We start from the raw sequence: 23,712 nt of genomic DNA on the forward strand, positions 1-23,712 counted from the left end.
TGTAAAGCACGCGAAACGTCGGATTTTTTTTTATTATGTAAAATAATTATAAGTTTATAATAATACATAACATCAATCCGGTATAAAAGTGTTTTCTTTAAATGTGTAAAAAATAAGGTAATAAAAGACAATATCATATACATACTTAAGTAGTAAAAAGAATGAAATAAATGTTATCAGTTCATCTCGAAAGATTTACTCCGCTTTCATTATGATAAATTTTTATCAACATAAATAAAATATTGAGAGAATTGTAGTGTATTTTGTTCTTTTTAAGGTATATTAGATTATTATTGTAATAATCATCAATATATTGTTAACAATATAGACGAATAAATTATGAGGGTAGAATAACAAAATAAGACTACGGTCCATAAAAAATCTGACCACTCTAGTTAGTATCTCTACATGGTCTGTGCTTCTACTTTATCTGTAGATACTAGAGTTGTGAAATGTGCAGTCAGCAGTGCCGTCATCGGTCATGTATCAATAATAATCATTTGCCAGTTGCCTTTCCCATTAGGGATAAATTAATATCATTATAATAATTAATAATCATATAAATGTGACAAAGTGATTAATTATATTAGTCTCATTTATTATTTTTCAACTTTTAACACAAGTCTTTTGTTCATTTGTAACCTTAATAACAAATTGCATATAGAGATGAGTTAATACTTAATAATGTATTCCAATTAAATGATGATATAGATTGTTACTGGTTAATAGTACTTTTAATAATTATTAAAATTCACGGATCAGTAAATAAATTATACTTTAAAATTATTGATATATGAATGTCTAAACTATTATTTTAATTACAATGGAAGATCTATCGTCGTCTATTAATCAATATAAAACTCAGGTATGTTGTACTCTTTCAAATATCTTTTCAAGACAAACAAAAAGTAATTTTACCAAATATTTGCATCTATATAGAGGATTTATTTAACCTATTATTTCTTTCTTTCTTTTTAGTTGTTGGTAGTCAAACAAAGCCTTCAGTCTACTAGTGATGCAGCAGAAAGACAATCTTTGTTGGAGTTGCAGTCAGAACTCCAGCAATTAATAGATTTAACACAAGAAAGTATAGATGCACAGAGCCAACAGATTTCAACAGAACCTAGAGAAGAAAATGATATTGACACAAAAAATGAGCTGGATGATGAATATGCTTTATTTATGGTAAAAATATTAAATAGTAACAACTATTTCTATATTACATGCTAACGGCCTGACTCTGCTACACATGGCTGTACATTTTCTTTATTTCAAATTATAACATAATTATATATAGCCTATGTTACTCAGGGATACCATAGGATTATAATAAAAATTTCATCTAGTCTGTAACAAACAAATAATTCCTCATATATATTATATAGTATAGACAGACTCCCATACATTAAATCAAGCTATTAACTGAATACTGATGAGTGCATAATATACTTTTTCTTTACTATGAATTTTACCCTTAATTTCCTACATGAACAAAAATCAGAGGCACAAAAACACACACATCAAATGCAGCTCTGGAAGGAGTATTTTTTATATAATGATAATATCTTAAATATTTTTATTTGTAGAGAGAAATGGCACAAAGTGGAGCTTTTGAAAATGAAGAGAGTAAAGAAGAGCTAAACCAATCTGACTCAAAAAATGATGATAGTGACATAGAGGTATAAATGTATGAAATCCTAAGAATTTGGTCATTGTCTTGTAGAAAAATTACAAAAATTAACTATCAGAACATCTTTAAAAAATAACTAACTATCACAACATCTTAAAAAAATCTTAAAAATTAACCACTTTGTCAATAATGCATTTTTTTGTCATTATTATTTCAATATGATGATTCCATATGTTTTAAGGATGAGCTGTCCTCATTGCTTGGTATGAAGTGCGCAGTATATCACACACACTCATGGGGTGGCCACAGCTTACATAATGCCATGGTTAGTTCAGTTGTTCCACGACAAGATGATGATCAATTTGGTGATTTGCAGGTAAGATGGGCTAAATTATTTATGATCTTTTCACTTAAAAATATGTTTTATTTTGTGCCATGTGTGTACTGTTAAGATGAAACTTTTTGTATATTTCTTCAGGGCGCCTTAGCAATGCATTGTTTTGATTAATATTCTAAAATATGACAATATAATTTTATGAGATTCAGGCTTCTTATATAAATTCTAAATAGTATTTGGGTTAAATTTAAAAATAGACCTACGAAATTCTTAATGTTATTTAAAAAAAATTATAGGTAAGAGTATTATTCACACATCCAACCCACACTGAGATGCTGCCATGTCCCTATTTTTTAAATGGTGAATGCAAATTTGATGATGAAAAATGTAGGTGAGTTTTGAATAATTCTACATTATATAAATCCAATACTGAATTGTTTGTATGTAATTTTTTTATTTGTTGAATGAAGCATCTCATATATTGTTAATGTTTTTAAATGCAATAGGAATTAAAATTCCTCTCTCTTAATCTGTTTTTTTTATTAATTTTTATATTATTTTATATCATTCAAAAGGTTTGATATTTGTTTTAGATATTCTCATGGAGCCATAGTGCAGTTGTCAAGCTTAAAGGAAGCAATTGAACCTCATTATGATACTCTAAAAGTAGGAAGTAGGGTACTGCTTAAACTTAAACCACCTGATGCTGAGGTATGAGCTGACTGCTGCTATCAGCTTACTTTTTTTTTAAATTTCAATGGTGGCCCTATGTTTTATATTTTATTTATTTTATTTTTATTTATTTTATTTTACAATTTTAGGGAAACTTACAGCTAAAAAGGTTCAATAGTATACAATTAACATGATGACGGCCAATTATCAGTTTCCACACTTACACATTATCACATCATTACACACCAACGCTCAAAAAACTCTCAAGGCTATATTAAAAACTAAATCTCAAAGTATCGGTCACAAAGGGCTTTCTTCGTCGCAGTAACACTTGTGCAGAACAAGTCCAAATTAAGCTCCAGACATGCCACATTAAAAGAACGACATGCTCGTAATAGGTAAGAATTTTTCCTGTATGTAGTTCGTGCTATGGGGACGTACAATAAATTTGGTCCGCGCAGAAACAATGATGGTGCGTACAGGCCCACCCTAGATAACAGTTCTGGCAACTCAGCCGCACCATTAAGTAAAGACACTAGGAACGTAATGTCCGATATTTTTCTACGCTCAGCTAAAGGCAAAATATGAAACTTTTTGCAGCGTGTATGATAGTCAGGCAGGTAACAATTAGATTTAAATTGAATGTACCTTAAAAATTTTCTTTGTATACTTTCAAGGCGGTCTATATAAATGTTGTATATTGGGTTCCATACCTGTGAGGCATATTCGAGGTGACTACGAACGAAAGAGCAATATAATATTTTAATGGTTTTAATTTCCTGAAAGTCGGACGAGATTCTTATAATGAAACCTAACGCTTTCGTGGCTTTATTAATGATGCTCTCAATATGTAGATCAAAGAGAAGTTTGCTGTCAAATATAACTCCAAGATCTTTGACAGATCCAACTCTTACTAAAATAGAATCTTGAAGTTTATAGGGAAAGGCAATGGGGTGGAGTTTGCGAGTAAATGTACAAATGTAACACTTAGATACATTCAAGTCGAGCCCGTTTAGTACACAATAATTTTGAAAGCGGTCCAGATCTTCTTGTAAAGAGAGTGCATCAGCGACAGAGTTAATCTGTTTCATGATTTTCATGTCGTCTGCATACAGTAGAATTTTGGACGACTGAAAACAATGTGTGATGTCGTTAACAAATATATTAAAGAGAAGTGGGCCCAAAAGCGATCCTTGTGGGACTCCTGAAGGTATATATCTGGTTCTTGACGAGTATCCATTCAACACCACAGTCTGACATCGATTCTCTACGTACGATGAGAACCATCTGAATAGATTACCCCGTATACCCATGGAAGATAACTTGCTTAAAAGTATGTTGTGGTCGATTTTGTCGAAACATTTGCTATAGTCTGTGTATATAACATCCACCTGGGATCCATTAGCCATGGAGTCTGATATAAAGTCACTACAGAGGATCAAATTTGACGTAGTCGACCGACCCTTTATAAAACCGTGTTGGTATTCACAAAAGTCCAGTTTCAGTGCTGCATATACTTGTCTGTAAACGATTTTTTCCATAATTTTAGCAAATGCACACAACTTGGATATAGGTCTGTAATTTTCAACAGCGGCTTTTGATCCTTTTTTCAGGACAGGTGTTATATACGCAGACTTCCACAAAGTGGGAACTACTCCGGAAGTAAGTGATAATTGGTATAAAATTGATAGTGGTAAAGTCAGGCTATCGGCGCAATTTACTATAAACACTGGTGGAATATTGTCAGGCCCCGGTGACTTGTTTAGATCCACATGTTTCAAGAATCTATATACTTCATCCCTATTAATTTCTATTGACCCGATATCAGTGCCGAAACAAGCAGCCCCCTCGGGTACGGTCTGTGTGTTGATTGGTGGCGAGTTGTTATTGGCAGCGCTCGGTTCCAAAAAATTTGAATAAAAGTAGTCGCTGAACATGTTGGATATAACATCCCCATCCCCAGATGAATGATTTCCATACTGTAGTACAGAGGGATAGCAATTGGACTGCTTTTTTGATTTTACATAAGCCCAAAAAGCTTTAGGATTGCGCTTTATGTTTGATTCTATTCCAGATATATAATTGTTAAACAACTCTTTTTCTAAATCTTTCACTCTCTGTCGTAAAACGACAAATGATTGATGATCCGAGAGGTTTTTATATTTTTTAAACTTTAAATGATATTTAGCTTTCTCCTTTATTATTTTGATTAGAGAGCTATTATACCAGACTGGGAATTTTGACTGTATGGTTACAATTCTTGATGGAATGTAGATGTTACGCTGGTCGTTGATAGTGTCATAGAAATACGATACAGCATCTTCAAAGGATCTACGCCTCAGTTCATAGTCCCAGTTCACGGAATCCAAATTTCGTTTTATGGCATTGTAATCGCCCTTGTTGTACAAATATTGTAAGCGAGGACGAGTGGGTAGGCTGTGCAACTGAACGAACTCGACCGAAATGCAAAGCGCTTTATGTTGGGGATCTTCGCATACCAGGGGATCAGCGCAGCAGGTAACAGTAATATCGTTATTGGATAGTACAAGATCCAAAATCCTATCGTTAATATTGTGGAAGCAATTATATTGTGAAAGATTACAGATATTCAAATTGTCTATAAAATTCCTTTGAACATCTCCCTGTATGTCACTCGGATAGAGAGAAGAGAGATCATTTGTCTGACACCACTTAATATTCGGTTGATTAAAGTCGCCAAGTATTAAAAATGCATCAGAAGGATATTTCAGAACAAGGTCAGCCAGACTATAAGAAAAATTATTCAATTGAACTGCTAATGTATTGCCCAAATTTTCGTTACAAATGTAGACAACACAGATGTGTATTTTATAAGAAATTTTAGGCTTTCTATGGTTCAATGTAAGCGTGATCCATAGGTCCTCGGCAGACGAGCGCCAGTCATGTCGAACATCAGCAGGTATTTCTCTCTTAACAGCTATTAAAACCCCTCCTCCCTTCGATTGTTCGGTAGCAGCATAATTACGATCTCGTCTCCAAACAAGATACCGATTATCAAACAACTCGGAATCCGAGATACCCTCCAAAAGCCACGTTTCAGTAATACATATAATATCATAGTTATTAACACACACATTTCTGTAAAAAGTACTCGTTTTTGTTCGTAGCCCCCGAACATTTTGGTAGAAAATATTAAGCGGAGCCATTGCAAATATTATCATAAAATACAACACAATAATAAATATGTGGGGTGCATTCTAATCGATGTGAATAAATATATTGCCCCACCAATGAAATGCAAATAAGCACCTTACTAGTATACAAGTTAAGTAGAATAGTTAAACTGCACAAGTATGAGCAAAAATAAAATATTAAATTATTGAGATAAATGTTTGTAAGCCTTACTAAGCCAGAAGCAGTTCTAATTCTAAGGAAATAATGTCTATAATCACAAAAACTGCACGACAAAAAGTCATTAGCATTGAGCGATAAGAGAACAAAAGGCGTGCAGGTACAAGCTGAACTGCAAAAAATGCTACCTGCGGTCCTCAAACTTATTGAGCCGATCAAGTAATGTGACATGCCGGACTGTTTAAATATGATTATGTAAAAAACTTTTTTAAGTCGCGTTCCGTATTGATATGATGTTTTGGAGACGATGTGTTTTTTCGTATAAAAATTTTGCACCCTTTCACCCAAACATAGTCATATCCCCGTTCTTTTGCGCTAGCCTTGGTTTTATTTAATAGGGCTTTGTTTTCCAGAGTTAGGTGATCGTTGACGTAAATCCTGCTATCGCCACGTAGTCCTAAATCCACCGCTTTAAGGGCCTTATGATTCTTTGCAGCAGCTACAAATTCATTCTTCAAGTAACTGTTCTGGACAGAGCATATAATGTTTTTGTTATGCTTATTATTACGCGTAGGCACTCTGGCGATGTAGTTGACCTGCTCCTTTTGGATTTTACAGTTAATTGCAGTCCCCAACTTATCTAAGATGTTGAATAAGTTCTCGGCACTAGACTCGGGTACACCCTTAATTTCAATATTATTCATACGTAGACGTTGTTCGTTGTGGTTCTGCAGTTCCTCCAAGTTGTTTACACGGTCCTGCAGGGTCAACAAATCTCCTTTTGTCTTAACCAAGGAGTCAATTTCTTGCTCCAGGGTAGATACCTTCAAGGTTAGAGCCTCAACTGTATTATGAACAAACTCGATAGACGCCTTCATATCCGAGAACTCCTCTCTGATAGTCCTAAATTCCACCAGTTCAGCCTGTATCGCCCTCACGCTATCCACTAATGCTGGTATAGCCTCCATTTGTGACGACAGACGCTTAAGCTCGACAACGATGGAATCAGGATCCGACGACACTGTTGGTTTAGGACTGGCTATTCCTCGGGACTTGCAACTGGAACATTTCCAGGTGGATTTGCGCTCTCCTAGTTTCCGCCATCCACCCTCAGTTATTCCAGCGCAAGGGAAGTCAAACTGACCCGCACAGACAGAGCATGTGGCGCCGTCCCTAGCTTCAATTTCACACCGTTTGCAGGCAAACATATTAATACGAGCTTTGAGAAACACTTTAACACTTGAAAAAATTACGCAAACGAGCGGCAAGCAGTTGTGCACCTGTGGTCGGACTCGAGTCTACCGTCATATTTGGTGGAGTCTACCACTGTCCTCCCCTTGAGTACTTGAAGTTGTTGGTTGACCTAGTTGATTAAGAAGAAATCTCATTGAAACCTATAAAATCTTTACTGGCTACTTATCATTTTCCGGGAATTGAGAAGCTCATTATTTTAAGTGAAAATACACATTTGAGGGGTAGTTCTTTAAAATTGAAGACCACTCAATATATAAAAAATCCCTAAAGAACTTTCTCCCAAACTGAGTAGTGGCTGGCTGGAATAGACTTCCGGAAAGTGTAATTAGTTCACCCTCTTTGGAGTAAAAATAGGTTGGATAATTTCTCCAAATCCTCAAATACACGCGCATCCGTTTATTAAGCTGCTAGTGTGTTTATATACATAATAATAGTCTAATTGTGTCAGACATTCATCCTGTCATTGAATAAGAGTTCAGGAATCAATAGTGCACTTGTGTATCTGAGAAAACACTTGAACACTCTAATATTTCCTGTGTACATGGTCCGTCTCACTAGAAAGAAAGAAAGAAAAAACTTTATTATGCACAATATACAAGATATTTAGATAAAGTAAAGTGCACTGGCCCCCACACTAGGATTCCCTGCGTTGTGGGCAGCCAGTCTCTTCCTTTTGACATGAAAACAGTATTTTATAAGTTATATTAATTATTTCTACACATTTATATTAAAACTATTTTTGTACAATAAGAATATTTTCAGTATCAGAATACGACAGGTTAACATGATATGTTTTGAGATGATTAGTAAATGTATGTAATGTGATTTTTGAAATGTTAGTGATAATTTTGTTTTTAATGAAGTGGTTAAAGATGAAAGGGCCTCGGAAGGAGAAAAAGCGTTGGGCGAAGAAAGTTCGAGTTTTGGGTTGCTAAAATATGAGTTTGCGTTTTGTTTGATGCGGTGCGGTGGGTGTTTGTTTCCAAAAAAGCCTGCTAGAAAGTATGCATCATAGGAATTGGTCTGAATTACACAATTAATACATATTTTTAAATATTGAAATTACATATTGTGAAATAATTAAATAGAGGATCTATAAAAAATAATCAGACCTCGGGCTACTTATTGCTTGTTTTTCTTAAGTATGATTTTTTTGTTGAACTTTATTTCATGGTTTTAGGATGTGACAACGCCAAAGAAATCAACTGAGAAATATCTCTTATGGCATCGAGGGGTTGTTACAAGCATAGATTTAGAGAATAGATTGTGTACTGTGAAACCAGAACAGAGAGTTAACACTGGAGAGAAAAGAAAGTCTTCTAATGAAGAATATCATGTGCAATTTGAAGAAATCTTTCCATTGAGTAGTATGTCCATTTTTAACTATTGTTATTTTTTAATCAAAGAAAAACTAGTGGAGCGACAATCTTAGTCTTATCCTCCAATTTCTGTTCCATTTTTATTATCCTTTAGTTTTTGAAGTGAAACTTCTTTATCGGGGTTGGAAAAAAATTTAGTGTAACATTTTTCGGTTACGCGTCACATTTGACCGTTACGCGCGTCTTTTTCTCGTCCCTACCACGGTTGATTCGAAGAGATTCTAAACCATTAATAAGAAAAATTTATAATAACTATAACAATGATACTAAAAATTATATTACAATTTGTGAAATTCTGTAATAATCTTAGTGGTAATAAGGTAAAATGAAATAATTGTATTATTTGTATTCAAGTCTGTGATTTTAAAAGCCTTTTGTTAAACTTTATCTAATTTAACTTTATTTAACCAATTTCTGTAAAGTTAGTTGCATATAGATAATTTTTCGAAAAATAAGGTCATAAAGAAGTTTCACTTCTAGCGTGTGTACACTAGTACACGCACATTTTTTAATAGCCTTCTATTTTCGCCTTACGAATGTTTTTAAAAACAAAGTCCGATGGTGTCCGTGATTCGAACGCATGACCAGGGTTGAGGGTTGTACGCTAAAGCCATTAGGCTAACATGGGAATATTAAAAAATCCACGAAAAAGAAACTTAAATATTTTGCTTACAATATCAACTATGATGCTATTTATAAGGTACCTCAACTGGACTTAATTATATTCATGAGGTTAGACTGTAATTTTTTGGATGACATGATAACAATATATATACACCTGAACTAGATTTCGGTAAGATTTGTATTCAGTACTTACCTACAAAGTCGTGTTTTTGGCGTCATAATTATTTTTCTAATAAAGTTAAATATTTTAATATAATATGTATATATAATTGGGTACAGGAGGTACTGGTTTTGCAATTAAATTTCTGTTCAAGCTAGTTTAATTGTGCATATAAATAGAAAATTCAATTGGTGCACAGCCGGGACTCAAACATGCGACCACAGGCTTGAGGGATATATTTTTTTTATAGTTGGAGACGACAGCAGTGACTCTGATGGCAGCATCAGTGATACAGAATATCCTGAGAGAAAAGTCACTCGCGTAGAGTCGAACTCCGCACTCATTGCTGACAAAAGCTTGCAGAATAACTCCCCTGCTTTAGGGGAGTGGGAGAAACATACCAGAGTGAGTATGTATTTATTTTTATCCATTTAAATAATAATATTAATATTACTGCTATATTTGTCTCTTTCACTTAAATTAACAAAATTCTTGATCCGCTGAACTGATTTTGATGTACAGGTGAATCTTAGCCACAAGTTTTATAACATTGACGGAAATAAATAGTGTTACACTGAATTTCTTGCTCTCAATTTTAAACTTGAGTGAACTCTATTATGTTCTATAGTGGGTTATATATTATTGATTTTTTATAAAAACATATTATCGATATTATTAAACTGTTGTAACTAAAGTATTCATTTATCTATGTCAAATTGTGATTGTGATAATTGGTGTTTTAATTAAAACAACTTTTCCCTCCTATAACGCATTCTTTGCCATGAAAAATCGTTGCCATGGCAACACGGCATATTTGTAAAACCCATTGTTTTGCTAATAGTAGACTTCCATTACCAGGGTATAGCCTCCAAGCTGATGCTGGCCATGGGCTATGTGGCAGGAAGCGGTCTGGGAGCGACCGGAGAAGGTCGCGTACAGCCGGTTGAAGCCCGCCTTTTACCCGCGGGCAAGACATTGGACCATTGCATGGCTATATCGGAGAAGGCGCGTGCGCAGGATCCTTTAAAGGTATTAAGACTTATTATAGACTAGTAGACTCGGCCAAGCGTTGCTGTGGCTAAGATTTTTGTTATATTACATAGTAGTAAACTATTCAAGAGAAACGGCAGGAGAACACCAATCCACTATGCTTTTTTGGTGGTTATGCCATTATATTGTAGCTTATGTGAAACGTTGGTATTTATTTTGATAAGGATCAATACCTAGGTACGAATAAAGAGCCTTTTCTAGCGGTGGTATTGTGACGTAACTAAGATAGACATTTTTTATAGATAGTGATGTGTCCTGAAAAATTGTAATACATCATTTTGTTCTATAATTAATAGTTTTCGCAGCGCACGCGATTGAAGGAAGTGTTTGTTTATTTTTTTAAAGCTAGGGTTAGTTTACTCAAGTTTTAGTAAGCATCCCTAATTTTTTGAATATAAAACATAACATATAGCCTATGCCACTCGGGAATAGTGTAGCTTGCCAACGGTGAAAGAATTTTTGAAATCGGTCCAGTAGTTTCGGAGCCTATCCATTTCAAACAAACAAAAAATCAAATCTTTCCTCTTTATAATATTAGTATAGATTGGGGCAAGACACAACTATGTACATATAGAGCCAGGCTATGTTTAATTTAGTTATTATAAATTATTATTACTGCAGGGCACTGATATTTATATTTTTTTATATCAATGTTAAGTAGCTTTGTTGTTTGTAGATAGGTTCCCACCTAATTCATTAGTATACAAAAAAAACAGTAGCGCTACAACCTTTGAGGTCTGAGCCTCAGATATCTGTATGTGTCGGGATCGTTGATTTTTTTAAATAGTGATCAGTCTTATGTGACTGACACGCCGTCGACTGTTTAGGTCTAAGACATGCCGGTTTTATCACGATAGCACATAGACAAAAAGCCAATTGGTGCATAGCCGGGAATCGAACCTACGACGTCAGGGATTAACACTATGTTTTATTTGTATGAATAACAAATGTAAAATCATTATAAAATATTTCAATATTTTTTATTAGGTCGAACAACGTTTAAAACGTCTACAAAAGAGGGAAGAAGAAAGAAATAAAAGAGCATACGAAAGAGAAAAGGAAAGAGAACGTCGTAATGTTTTTAACTTCATAAACAAAACGTTAGGGGATACTACAGAAGCAAATGAAGTACCCACAACTTCTATAGACATAAAACAAACTTCAAGCAAAGATTTAAATATAGAACAGTTTAAACTAGAAGAAGAGAGCAGAAGAGTAGAAGGTGAAATAATTAAATTGAAGAATACACTCGGTAGATATCCTGCAAGTACAAACGGACATAGAAGTGTGGCTCAGCAGTTGACAGAGAAAAGTAAAGAGTTGGCTACTTTGAAAAACAAAGAACAACAAATAGCTCGAGAACAGAAACATCGTAAGGACAAACAGAAAATGACTGTTTTTTAGTTATTTAGGTTTATTATTAAGTTTACTAAAGTATTTAATATAATAATAACTACAATCTGTCTTTTATTTAAAAACAATTGGCCGTTGTAATGCGTATAAGTTCTAGAACAATAATTATTGAGGTTTTTAATGAGACAGAAAGCATAATTTGCCACCATTAGAATGTTTTTATTAAATCTGATAAACGAAACAAATGCAAAAATGTATTGGATTCGTCTGCCTCTAAAGGCGGAAACATACTACTAAAACGCGACGCGACGTGTCGTGTCGACACCCGATGACCATCGTGCACATTACCAACACGCGACACCACGACACGCTTGCAAATTCAGAAGTCATTTAGCTGATTTATTCCCCGCGCAATGTGCCAGCAAGTTTTTACCAATTTGAGGTTCAGATTCGAGGAATGTTTGCAGCGCAATGGTGCACACCTGGATGATGTTATTTTTAAGAAATAAATTTCCCAGATGTCTATTTTAGTTTTTTCAAATTCGCAAATCTTTCTGGCCCATCTTGTATTTTTCTAATAAATTGAAATGATTATCAGGGTTTTTGTATTAAACTAACAACATCCTAACTCCGTTTTTGTCCTTGCATTGAGGTAATCTCATGTCATATAAAACAGAATATTGTTTCACCAACTCAATTAATTGTTCGTCGTTCATTTCGCCAAATAAATCCAAAAATATCTAAGTATATAAATTGACATTCGTGTCAAAAACTCGAAAGCATTGACGCATGACGTCATCATCACAACATCCACAACACGCCGATCCAAATCGATTGGATGTTACCGCGTGTGATCACATGGCGTGTTGTCTATGTGCATCTGACCATATTAAATATATGGGATTGATAAGTACTGACATGCGTCGGATGGCGTGGTGTAGCGTCGCGTTTTGGTAATATGTTTCCTTAAGGCTCTCATGGCACCTTGCATAGTTTATATTTTTGGTTATTAAAATTAAATTCTAAATATCAAGCGTTCAAGTATTACGAAATTTTTGACACCCCTCCCCCCCATGTAACGCGCCGTAACGTGTTTCTGTACCCAAGTATAGTAAAACGTTTCGTGAAAAATAAAACCAATATATATTAATTAAAATTTCTATATTTACAGGTGATGTTTTAAATAAGCGTACATGGCATATAATTACAAATTAATATATGAAATATTTCCTCTATAAATTAGATTTTTGTACTATCAAACAATATTACAAAATACTTACACATAAATGGATACTGAGACTAGCAAATAACATTTGCCGATTATTTAGTGACAGTGGTCAGGTATGTTTTAAAACTTATCTAGTTGTAAGAGGTGACAATAAACTTTATACATATTTTAAAATAAAACAAAAAATGGATGACCACAACCTCTATTAGACAAATTCGTTGTTACTTTACAAATTGTAATGTATTTATAATAAACAAAAAATCAAATTAAAAAAAGTGATGTACTTGTTTAAGGTCATGGCTCACCGTTAAGCATTTGACATGACGAAAGTTCTAGCAAATTTTCGATAAGTTTTTTACTTATCGAAAACTGTCAATCTCATAGTAAAATATTCATAAAATTACAATTATAGGGATTAAAAAATACATTATTATTATTAATACGATGAAAAATGCACTTAATTTTATACATAAATTCAGTAATAATTTTAATAACTTTCTAAGCATTTGGGATATTAATGATGAACGAAAGAAAAATTATTGTCACCATCTTACTATTCAGCTAATAGCTTCAAAAGCTTGAAGATAAATTGCAAGCATTAGAATTTTATCTAATTTTAAAATGAGTATAAATGACAACATTATAATTTTGCATATTAAGTGGTAAATGTGCTACATGAGCAAATTTTTGTACTCTTAGACGCATTACTGGAGTTTAGTAACTACAACACAAAATACACTAATAAGATCTAATTTGAGAGAATCGTCTAAAAGACTACACAATCCGACATGACATTTTCTCAGTCAGTATTATCCTAATTACACTCTACTCGCGTGAATTAAGAGCTGGCGGACATACAGACGAAAACGGGTTAAAACATTAGTTTATATGATAATAAAATTATTTACTCATAAATTTTGTACGTTCGTTTATATGTTCCCCAGCTCATCCGTAACAAATATTGCGCTGACGCTGTCAAAGATTCAGCTAAAATATCTATTTCGATAAAAAATTAATACTAATTAAAATGTTTCTGCATTGCAATTTACTAAAATGATCATCACAGTTGTTAAACACATTCTCTCACACACATACACTAGAGAGTGGTAAAATAAAGAGAGACTTTTGCTAAACTAAAATAAGACGTAAGTACATACGAATAGAGTTGAGACTCCTCGCCACCTTGAACTATTGGCTTTGTGATGTCTACTTTTGTGATTATGAACACGGTTAAGCTTAGGTTTCCTAGAAAAGCGGTGCCGTTAACTAACGGCCGTCATTTTACGGTTGTTAATAACGGCCGTCTTTACTTTTTAACATAATGCAAAAACACATAATTTTCGTCCAAGTCACGTTTCCACTCATTGTATTAATTAAATATGGGCACCGCTACACGCGAAAAACGTTGAACTAATGTTTATCACCGCTACGACGGCCGTCATGCAAATAACAGCACCGCTATTTGACGTTACGGTGACACTAAACGTTCTCTAGGAAACCTCCTCCGATGTTATTTATAGACAACGTATGGGTGACGTCACCCAACGCTACATTACGGCCGTTAGAAAACGGCACCGCTTTTCTTCGAAACCGAAGTTTTAGTGAAACGTGGAAACGGAACCTTCAGTAATAATATCGCCTTTTGAAAGTTCAATGAATATTTAGGCTGAACGCGCCTGCGCCTGAGATTCATATCTGTGATGTAAAACTTTTAAAATCTTAAATAATCGAGAATTCTATTCGCCGATTTAACCGTTTCTACGGCATTAAAAACGAGCACATACGTACGCATACTTGTGCAACATTGGTATTCTTTATATTACTACTGCTGCCCCGGCTTTGCATGTACATACTAACTAGTGACCGTATGGGGTTACTAATAATTAAGCTATGTTAATCATAGTATGTACATATCGTCATAGTCGTAGAATTGTGACGGATCTGACAAATAGTAAACTTTACAGGGCAGCCATTTCAAAATAATACATTCATGTTAGTATTATGTCATAACTTTTTTAATTATATATAATTATGAAAATTGGCATACAAACAAACAATAGGGTTTCTTTTGAAACAAAAGTAAATAATAAAAATAAAATACACCGTTTTCTAGAAATTTAAAACACATGATTTTTTTTTAATGTAGCCGTAATATTTAGTCAATGTAGTATCCAAATATGATAAAAAGTGGATTTTGGATATTTTTCAAATCCGACATTGTTCTACGATCATGACGATATACCAGCCGTAGACGAAAAGCGACAATATATTTGTATAAACAATAGTAATATACTCCATGAAATTTCCAAGTATACGCACGCAACTAATGAACCACTACGTGCGCAATCGGTTAAGTACGCAGGCCATGGCCTCTTCTACGTTGTCAAAGACAGGCACGGCCGCGCGACGAGCTAGGTCTGTTAGATAATGCCGCCCCCGGTTGTAGTCTTTTACCGCTGCTTCGCTGAACTGAAACATATTAAGGTAAAATTTTATATGATGAGGAATTTTAGGTCGCAGACTTATTTTTGTAGTATTGTCTTTTATTAATATTACCTTTACACTTTTGAACCAGATTAAAGTTATGTATTATTATAAATTTACAATTATTTTAAATTTAACCGACGTTTCGCGTGCTTTACAGCGTGCGTGGTCACGGTGACTGAAGACAAAAAGTGTTGAATGTCAAAAAGTATCACAGCTGTAGAAAAAGTTGCATTATCTGTATTTATTTCCTATTTATTTTATGGAGTTGGTATCGACTAAAAGATGGAGGGTTTCGGCAGAAATGGCTCACGTAATTGGCTCAAAATTTATAATAATACATAACTTTAAACCGGTTAAAAAGTGTTTTCTTTAAATACTTATTTTTGTACTTAAAACAAACAAGTTAAAACTAACTTGTATGTTTGTAACTAAATTGTATGACACGAAGTAAATAAGGATTGTAGTTCGCTTAACCACGCCAGTTCTTTTTCAACATAGTCATTAGCAATTCGAAAGTGTCATAAGCAATTGTAATATTCAAATTGGATTTTTTTTATCGTTTGCAGTGTTCATTTGCCCTTCTGGACGTAGTGAAAGCCGTGTCCTAATGTTAAATAAGACATGGACTTAATGTGATGCTAATTATGTACTCGAATACAGGCTATTATTATTCTTATTAGTGTTCATTTGAGGTTGGCATACCTCAAATTTCAAGACAGTTTAATTTCCGCACTAGCCTTTTAAATCCAATTTAAATAAAGTTAAATAACAAATCAAAAATAAGAAGTTATGATAATTCATGTGGCTATTACGTTGTTTATTATTGGTTTTTTAAGTTTTCTTTAGTTCATCTGGAAGAGATTGCTTATCGATCCTTCTAATTTATTCAGTTTTCAGCAACAAAATATTAAATTAAATGTACCTGATGCACCGTAGTAGGCGGGGCCTGCATCGGTTGCACGATGAGTAGGGTGTTAGCGGGGCGAAGGCCCATATAGTGCGCCGCTAGCACCATCGTCGAGAAGTTGGGCGATGACGATGACAGCGAAAACACTAACACGCGTGAACCTAGCAGCAGGTCCTCATCAAAGGTTCCTGTAAAGTATCAAATAATTTTTTTTTGTTTTTGTTTGCAAAAAAAGCTTTTTGTATCTATATATAAGAGCGTTCACGTATTACGTCACGCAATTTTTGGAGATTATTGATACCCCTCCCCCCATGTAACGCACCGTAACGTTTTTCTGTACCTAATAGTAAAACTTTTAAACGTTTCGTGTCCACCCAGTGACTCTTTAAATACCTAAAAGTTACCATTATGTGGTGTAAAGTACTGGAAACTCGAAAATAATATTAAAATTAACGCGTAATACAATCCCCGCCCGCATCGTAACGTTTTACAAATAGATAAAAATTCGTTATGTAATACTTGAATGCTCCCTAATTTAGCTAAGATAATTTTTGTATGAAAAAAAAATCGGTTGTCTGTAAAGTCGGTTTACTGACGATAGTTGAACGTGACAACGTCATAAGAAAATACTGATGGAATGGTTGCAATTTTCAAAAGAAAATTTTAATTTTATTTGTTTGATAGATATTTTGTATGGATATAGAGGAGGTAAATGGAAATCACAATTTAATTGATCAAGTTACATTTATTTGTACGCATAAATACAATTATGTCAATTTTTTAACGAACGAACGCTGCCGAACGTGGAGGCCGATTGTGCCTCTTTGTCGCTCGTTCCGCGATCTCGCTTGCACTTCAAGCCTTAAATGGAACGCCTCAGAGCTAGGTAACGCCGCATGAGTCATGTTTTTTCGTGCGTTCAGACGGCTCAATCGAATTATAAGACGTTGTCACGTCAATATATTATCTTACAATATTGATAATATACACAATGTAATAGAACTAGTAGTGATAAAAACATAAGAAATACCTTTAAATGGCTGCGGCGTTACATCCTCCGTGACAGTATAGAAGTCAGATGCGCTCAATCTATCCGTGCTTCTCTCTTCCTTTTTTTCCCTTAGTTCAACGTCCTCTAGCGGCGAAATTGGCGAAGCGGGCCTTGGCTTTTTATCTCTGCACGGCGATTCGGGATGCGCCGGCGCAGAGCGACGAGTGGGCGTTGAAAATAGACGTGTATAGTCGTTGACTCTAGGTATCACGTATGTGAAACCTTCCCGACGTAGGATGTCTTCGGGACGTCTACTGTTTGACTGGAATAACGAAATAAATTTTTGACACATTGATAACGACTTCATGTTTATCGTTTATTTGTTTTTTTTTTTAATTTTAGTCTAGTATTATTTTTTTTACATATTCCTTTCATTGCTAGAAAATCAACTCACTACTACAATCTAAAGTTCATCAGCTCATTATGATACTCTAAAAGTAGGAAGTAGGGTACTGCTTAAACTTAAACCACCTGATGCTGAGGTATGAGCTGAGTGCTGCTATCAGCTTACTTTTTTTTTAAATTTCAATGGTGGCCCTATGTTTTATATTTGGTGGAGTCTACCATTGTCCTCCCCTTGAGTACTCGAAGTTGTTGGTTGACCTAGTTGATTAAGAGTAAATCTCATTGAAACCTATACTGGCCACTATAATGTTCCAGGAATTGAGAAGCTCTTTATTTTAAGTGAAAATACACATTTGAGGGGTAGTTCTTTAAAATTGAAGACCACTCAATATATAAAAATTCCCTAAAGAACTTTCTCCCAAACTGAGTAGTGGCTGGCTGGAATAGGCTTCCGGAAAGTGTAATTAGTTCACCCTCTTTGGAGTAAAAATAGGTTGGATAATTTCTCCAAATCCTCAAATACGCTCATTAGCTTATTAAGCTGCTAGTGTGTTTATATACATAATAATAGTCTAATTGTGTCACACATCCATCCTGTCATTGAATAAGAGTTCAGGAATCGATAGTGCACTTGTGTATCTGAGAAAACACTTGAACACTCTAATATTTCCTGTGTACATGGTCTGTCTCACTAGAAAGTATGCATTATAGGAATTGTCTGAATTACACAATTAATACATATTTTTTAATATTGAAATTACATATTGTGAAATAATTAAATAGAGGATCTATAAAAAATAATCATAAATAAGAAATATCTCTGGCCTCGGGCTACTTATTGTATGTTTTTCTTAAGTATGATTTTTTTGTTGAACTTTATTTCATGGTTATAGGATGTCACAACGCCAAAGAAATCAACTGAGAAATATCTCTTATGGCATAGAGGGGTTGTTACAAGCATAGATTTAGAGAATAGATTGTGTACTGTGAAACCAGAACAGAGAGTTAACACTGGAGAGAAAAGAAAGTCTTCTAATGAAGAATATCATGTGCAATTTGAAGAAATCTTTCCATTGAGTAGTATGTCCATTATTAACTATTGTTATTTTTTAATCAAAGAAAAACTAGTGGAGCGACAATCTTAGTCTTATCCTCCAATTTCTGTTCCATTTTTATTATCCTTTAGTTTTTTAATAGCCTTCTATTTTCGCCTTACGAATGTTTTTAAAAAAAACGTCCGATGGTGTCCGTGATTCGAACGCATGACCAGGGTTGAGGGTAGGGAATGCAATCCCGATCCCGCGGGATTCTGATCTCGCGAGATCCCGTGTAATTTTTCGGGATCAATCCCGAAGCATAATATGACGAGATCCCGTTCGAGATTGACGGGATTGGGAGATGCTTATTTAGTTAGTGCAGAACATACGCTGCGTTTCATTATTCGAAAGCTAGAAGACCTAGAAACTACTCTCTCAGAAAAGTTGGCCTCTGCGATAAAAATCTGAAAAATCCGAATAATTTTCAAGATGATTTGGAGCAAAGGCAATGAGACTTTCCAATTGCCAAGCAAATATCTAAATCAAAGAAATCAAAAAATATAATCACACTATGTATTATAGAGATTAATAGAGAGTAGTAGGAACAAGTAGAAATTAATATATAGTATTAAACGAAGATCACTTGCCACTTTCTATGATTTCAGAGGATTTAAATATGTATAAATTCTACTGCTACACAAACTAATACATTTCACTAATACATACACTTCAAGAGGAATTAGAAGAAACTCTCCGAGCGTCTAAAATTCCTTTTACTTTTAGACGCTAGCTTAGACAAATTAGAGTCAGTAATACAAAAATAATGGATTTTGAAAGTGTGGTGGAACAAGGGGGCGATTTTTTCAGTTTACATAATATACATAATTGCTTATTCACGCTGTCGCCAACCAGTGTTGAGTTGGAGAAAGCATTCTCAGCAGCTGGGAACATCGCAACGAACATTAGATGCCGGTTATCAGATAGCACTCTTGATACACTTTTTTTAAGAAGTAACTTTCAAAATGTACTACTTTTTAATCTCCTTAAATTATATCTAATTTTGTTTTGAATATGTTTATGTTCGTAAAACTGTTAATTATTAAGTTAGTACTAAAGGCCTTTGTTTTCATTCAAATAATATTTTGTTTTAATTAACCTTATTATCACAAACAAGCAGTTTTCATCATATTCAGTCATGTGAAATTCACATTTTTTTAAACATGACGAGATCCCGAAAATCTCGGGATCCCGCAGGATTGATATTTCTAATCCCGCGGGATCTCGAATTTACGATCTCGAGTCGGGATTGCATTCCCTAGTTGAGGGTCGAACGCTAAAGTCATTAGGCGAACATAGGAATATAAAAAAATCCACGGAAAAGAAACTTAAATATTTTGTTTACAATATCAACTAAGATGCTATTTATAAGGTACCTCAAATGAACTTAATTATATTCATGAGGTTAGACTGTAAATTTTTGGATGATATGATAACAATATATATATGTCAACGTAAAATTGTAAATATTTATACATACACAATAAAATTGTCGGTTTCACTTCGATAGATTACAATCTACATAATACGAATAATAATACGCTAAATTGTAAGCAGTACATAAAGGTTCACAATCTTTCGACAGATTACAATCTAACGGTATTTACAATTTTACGGTGACATATACACCTGAACTAGATTTCGATCAGATTTGTATTCAGTACTTACCTACAAAGTCGTGTTTTTGGCGACATAATTATTTGTCTAATAAAGCTATAAATATTATATAATTGGGTACAGGAGGTGCTGGTTTTGCAATATATTTTCTGTTCAAGCTAGTTAATTGTGCACATAAATAGAAAATTCAATTGGTGCACAGCCGGGACTCAAACATGCGACCACAGGCTTGAGGGATATATTTTGTTTATAGTTGGAGACGACAGCAGTGACTCTGATGGCAGCATCAGTGATACAGAATATCCCGAGAGAAAAGTCACTCGCGTAGAGTCGAACTCCGCACTCATTGCTGACAAAAGCTTGCAGAATAACTCCCCTGCTTTAGGGGAGTGGGAGAAACATACCAGAGTGAGTATGTATTTATTTTTATCCATTTAAATAATAATATTAATATTACTGCTATATTTGTCTCTTTCACTTAAATTAACAAAATTCTTGATCCGCTGAACTGATTTTGATGTACAGGTGAATCTTAGCCACAAGTTTTATAACATTGACGGAAATTAATATTGTTACTATTTTAAACTTGAGTGTTCTGTATTATGTTCTATAGTAGGATATATATTATTGATTTTCTATAAAAAAATATATCGATATTATTAAACTGTTATAACTAAAGTATTCATTTCTGTCAAATTGTGATATTGACAATCGGTTTTTTTATTAAAACAACTTTTCCCTCCTATTAAGGGCTATAACGCATTTGTTTGCAATGAAAAAATCGTTACCATGGCAACAAACACGGCATATTTATAAAGCCCATTGTCTTGCTAATAGGGTATAGCCTCCAAGCTGATGCTGGCCATGGGCTATGTGGCAGGAAGCGGCCTGGGAGCGACCGGAGAAGGTCGCGTACAGCCGGTTGAAGCCCGCCTTTTACCCGCGGGCAAGACATTGGACCATTGTATGGCTATATCGGAGAAGGCGCGTGCGCAGGATCCTTTAAAGGTATTAAGACTCATTATAGATTGGGGCAAGACACAATTATGTACATATACATATAGAGCCAGGCTAGATTTAATTTAGTTATTATAAATTATTATAATTGCATATATATATATATATATTTATATATATATTATGTATCAATGTTGAGTTGTTTTGTTGTGTGTAGACAGGTTCCCACCTAATATATTAGTATACAAAAAACCACTAGCGCTACAACCTTTGAGGTCTGGGCCTCATATATCTGTATGTGTCGGGATCGTTGGTTTTTTTAAATAGACAAGTAGGTGATAAGTCTTCTGTGACTGACACGCCGTCAACTTTTTAGGTCTAAGACATGCCGGTTTTATCACGATAGCACATAGACAAAAAGCCAATTGGTGCAGAGCCGGGAATCGAACCTACGACGTCAGGGATTAACACTATATTTTATTTGTATGAAATCCAAATGTAAAATCATTATAAAATATTTAAATATTTTTTATTAGGTCGAACAACGTTTAAAACGCCTACAAAAGAGAGAAGAAGAAAGAAATAAAAGAGCATACGAGAGAGAAAAGGAAAGAGAACGTCGTAATGTTTTTAACTTCATAAACAAAACGTTAGGAGATACTACAGAAGCAAATGAAGTACCCACAACTTCTATAGACATAAAACAAACTTCAAGCAAAGATTTAAATATAGAACAGTTTAAACTAGAAGAAGAGAGCAGAAGAGTAGAAGGTGAAATAATTAAATTGAAGAATACACTCGGTAGATATCCTGCAAGTACAAACGGACATAGAAGTGTGGCTCAGCAGTTGACAGAGAAAAGTAAAGAGTTGGCTACTTTGAAAAACAAGGAACGACAAATAGCTCGAGAACAGAAACATCGTAAGGACAAACAGAAAATGACTGTTTTTTAGTTCTTTATGTTTATTATTAAGTTTACTGAAGTATTTAATATAATTATAACTATAATCTGTCTTTTATTTAGTAGAAGTTCCAGAACAATAATTATCAAAGGTATTAATGACACATAAGGCATAATTTGCCACCATTAGAATGTTTTTATTAAATCTGATAACCGAAACAAATGCAAAAATGTATTGGATTCGTCTGCCTCTAAGGCTCTCATGGCACCTTGCATAGTTTATATTTTTGGTTATTAAAATTAAATTCTAAATATCAAGCGTTCAAGTATTACGAAATTTTTGACACCCCTCCCCCCCCCATGTAACGCGCCGTAACGTGTTTCTGGACCCAAGTATAGTAAAACGTTTCGTGAAAAATAAAACCAATATATATTAATTAAAATTTCTATATTTACAGGTGATGTTTTAAATAAGCGTACATGGCATATAATTACAAATTAATATATGAAATATTTCCTCTATAAATTAGATTTTTGTACTATCAAACAATATTACAAAATACTTACACATAAATGGATACTGAGACTAGCAAATAACATTTGCCGATTATTTAGTGACAGTGGTCAGGTATGTTTTAAAACTTATCTAGTTGTAAGAGGTGACAATAAACTTTATACATATTTTAAAATAAAACAAAAAATGGATGACCACAACCTCTATTAGACAAATTCGTTGTTACTTTACAAATTGTAATGTATTTATAATAAACAAAAAATCAAATTAAAAAAAGTGATGTACTTGTTTAAGGTCATGGCTCACCGTTAAGCATTTGACATGACGAAAGTTCTAGCAAATTTTCGATAAGTTTTTTACTTATCGAAAACTGTCAATCTCATACTAAAATATTCATAAAATTACAATTATAGGGATTAAAAAATACATTATTATTATTAATACGATGAAAAATGCACTTAATTTTATACATAAATTCAGTAATAATTTTAATAACTTTCTAAGCATTTGGGATATTAATGATGAACGAAAGAAAAATTATTGTCACCATCTTACTATTCAGCTAATAGCTTCAAAAGCTTGAAGATAAATTGCAAGCATTAGAATTTTATCTAATTTTAAAATGAGTATAAATGACAACATTATAATTTTGCATATTAAGTGGTAAATGTGCTACATGAGCAAATTTTTGTACTCTTAGACGCATTACTGGAGTTTAGTAACTACAACACAAAATACACTAATAAGATCTAATTTGAGAGAATCGTCTAAAAGACTACACAATCCGACATGACATTTTCTCAGTCAGTATTATCCTAATTA

The 23,712-nt window shown here is 33.8% G+C and overlaps 2 protein-coding genes across 4 annotated transcripts; one reads left to right on the plus strand and one right to left on the minus strand.

Moving 5' to 3' along the window:
- Nucleotides 1-544: 544 nt before the first annotated feature.
- Nucleotides 545-22,480, plus strand: LOC125055833 (zinc finger CCCH-type with G patch domain-containing protein). 3 transcript variants are annotated; one of them, XM_047658471.1, is made up of 11 exons: nucleotides 613-865; nucleotides 979-1,185; nucleotides 1,587-1,679; nucleotides 1,872-2,006; nucleotides 2,264-2,358; nucleotides 2,561-2,645; nucleotides 17,912-17,944; nucleotides 18,701-18,887; nucleotides 20,772-20,926; nucleotides 21,356-21,526; nucleotides 22,012-22,480. In XM_047658471.1, exons 1-11 carry the CDS (start codon nucleotides 824-826, stop codon nucleotides 22,426-22,428), a joined length of 1,620 nt encoding a protein of 539 aa, XP_047514427.1. In that variant the 5' UTR covers nucleotides 613-823; the 3' UTR covers nucleotides 22,429-22,480. The 3 variants fall into 3 exon arrangements, with proteins under 3 accessions (XP_047514426.1, XP_047514427.1, XP_047514428.1); XM_047658470.1 differs by lacking the exons at nucleotides 17,912-17,944; nucleotides 18,701-18,887; nucleotides 20,772-20,926; nucleotides 21,356-21,526; nucleotides 22,012-22,480 and adding exons at nucleotides 8,404-8,590; nucleotides 9,637-9,791; nucleotides 10,245-10,415; nucleotides 11,424-11,895 and having other exon boundaries at nucleotides 545-865; nucleotides 2,561-2,678; XM_047658472.1 differs by lacking the exon at nucleotides 17,912-17,944 and having other exon boundaries at nucleotides 618-865; nucleotides 2,561-2,678.
- LOC125055835 lies at nucleotides 14,371-17,758 on the minus strand. The gene is made up of 3 exons (XM_047658476.1): nucleotides 17,442-17,758; nucleotides 16,427-16,599; nucleotides 14,371-15,486 (listed from the first exon to the last, which is right to left on the minus strand). Exons 1-3 carry the CDS (start codon nucleotides 17,752-17,754, stop codon nucleotides 15,352-15,354), a joined length of 621 nt encoding a protein of 206 aa, XP_047514432.1. The 5' UTR covers nucleotides 17,755-17,758; the 3' UTR covers nucleotides 14,371-15,351.
- Nucleotides 22,481-23,712: the final 1,232 nt, after the last annotated feature.

The sequence above is a fragment of the Pieris napi genome, chromosome 14 (assembly GCF_905475465.1).
Source record: "Pieris napi chromosome 14, ilPieNapi1.2, whole genome shotgun sequence".
Lineage (NCBI taxonomy): Eukaryota > Metazoa > Arthropoda > Insecta > Lepidoptera > Pieridae > Pieris > Pieris napi.

What these genes read in the sequence shown, in the direction of transcription:
- LOC125055833 (XM_047658470.1), top strand. Translation starts at nt 824, where the DNA reads ATGGAAGATCTATCGTCGTCTATTAATCAATATAAAACTCAG. An exon ending in ATGATGATAGTGACATAGAG is followed by an intron (nt 1,680 to 1,871) that starts GTATAAATGTAT and finishes ATATGTTTTAAG; the next exon opens with GATGAGCTGTCCTCATTGCT. An exon ending in AGAAATCTTTCCATTGAGTA is followed by an intron (nt 8,591 to 9,636) that starts GTATGTCCATTT and finishes TTTTTTTTATAG; the next exon opens with TTGGAGACGACAGCAGTGAC.
- LOC125055835 (XM_047658476.1), bottom strand. Translation starts at nt 17,754, where the DNA reads ATGTGTCAAAAATTTATTTCGTTATTCCAGTCAAACAGTAGACGTCCC. An exon ending in AACGCCGCAGCCATTTAAAG is followed by an intron (nt 16,600 to 17,441) that starts GTATTTCTTATG and finishes GATACTTTACAG; the next exon opens with GAACCTTTGATGAGGACCTG. An exon ending in CGCCTACTACGGTGCATCAG is followed by an intron (nt 15,487 to 16,426) that starts GTACATTTAATT and finishes AATATGTTTCAG; the next exon opens with TTCAGCGAAGCAGCGGTAAA.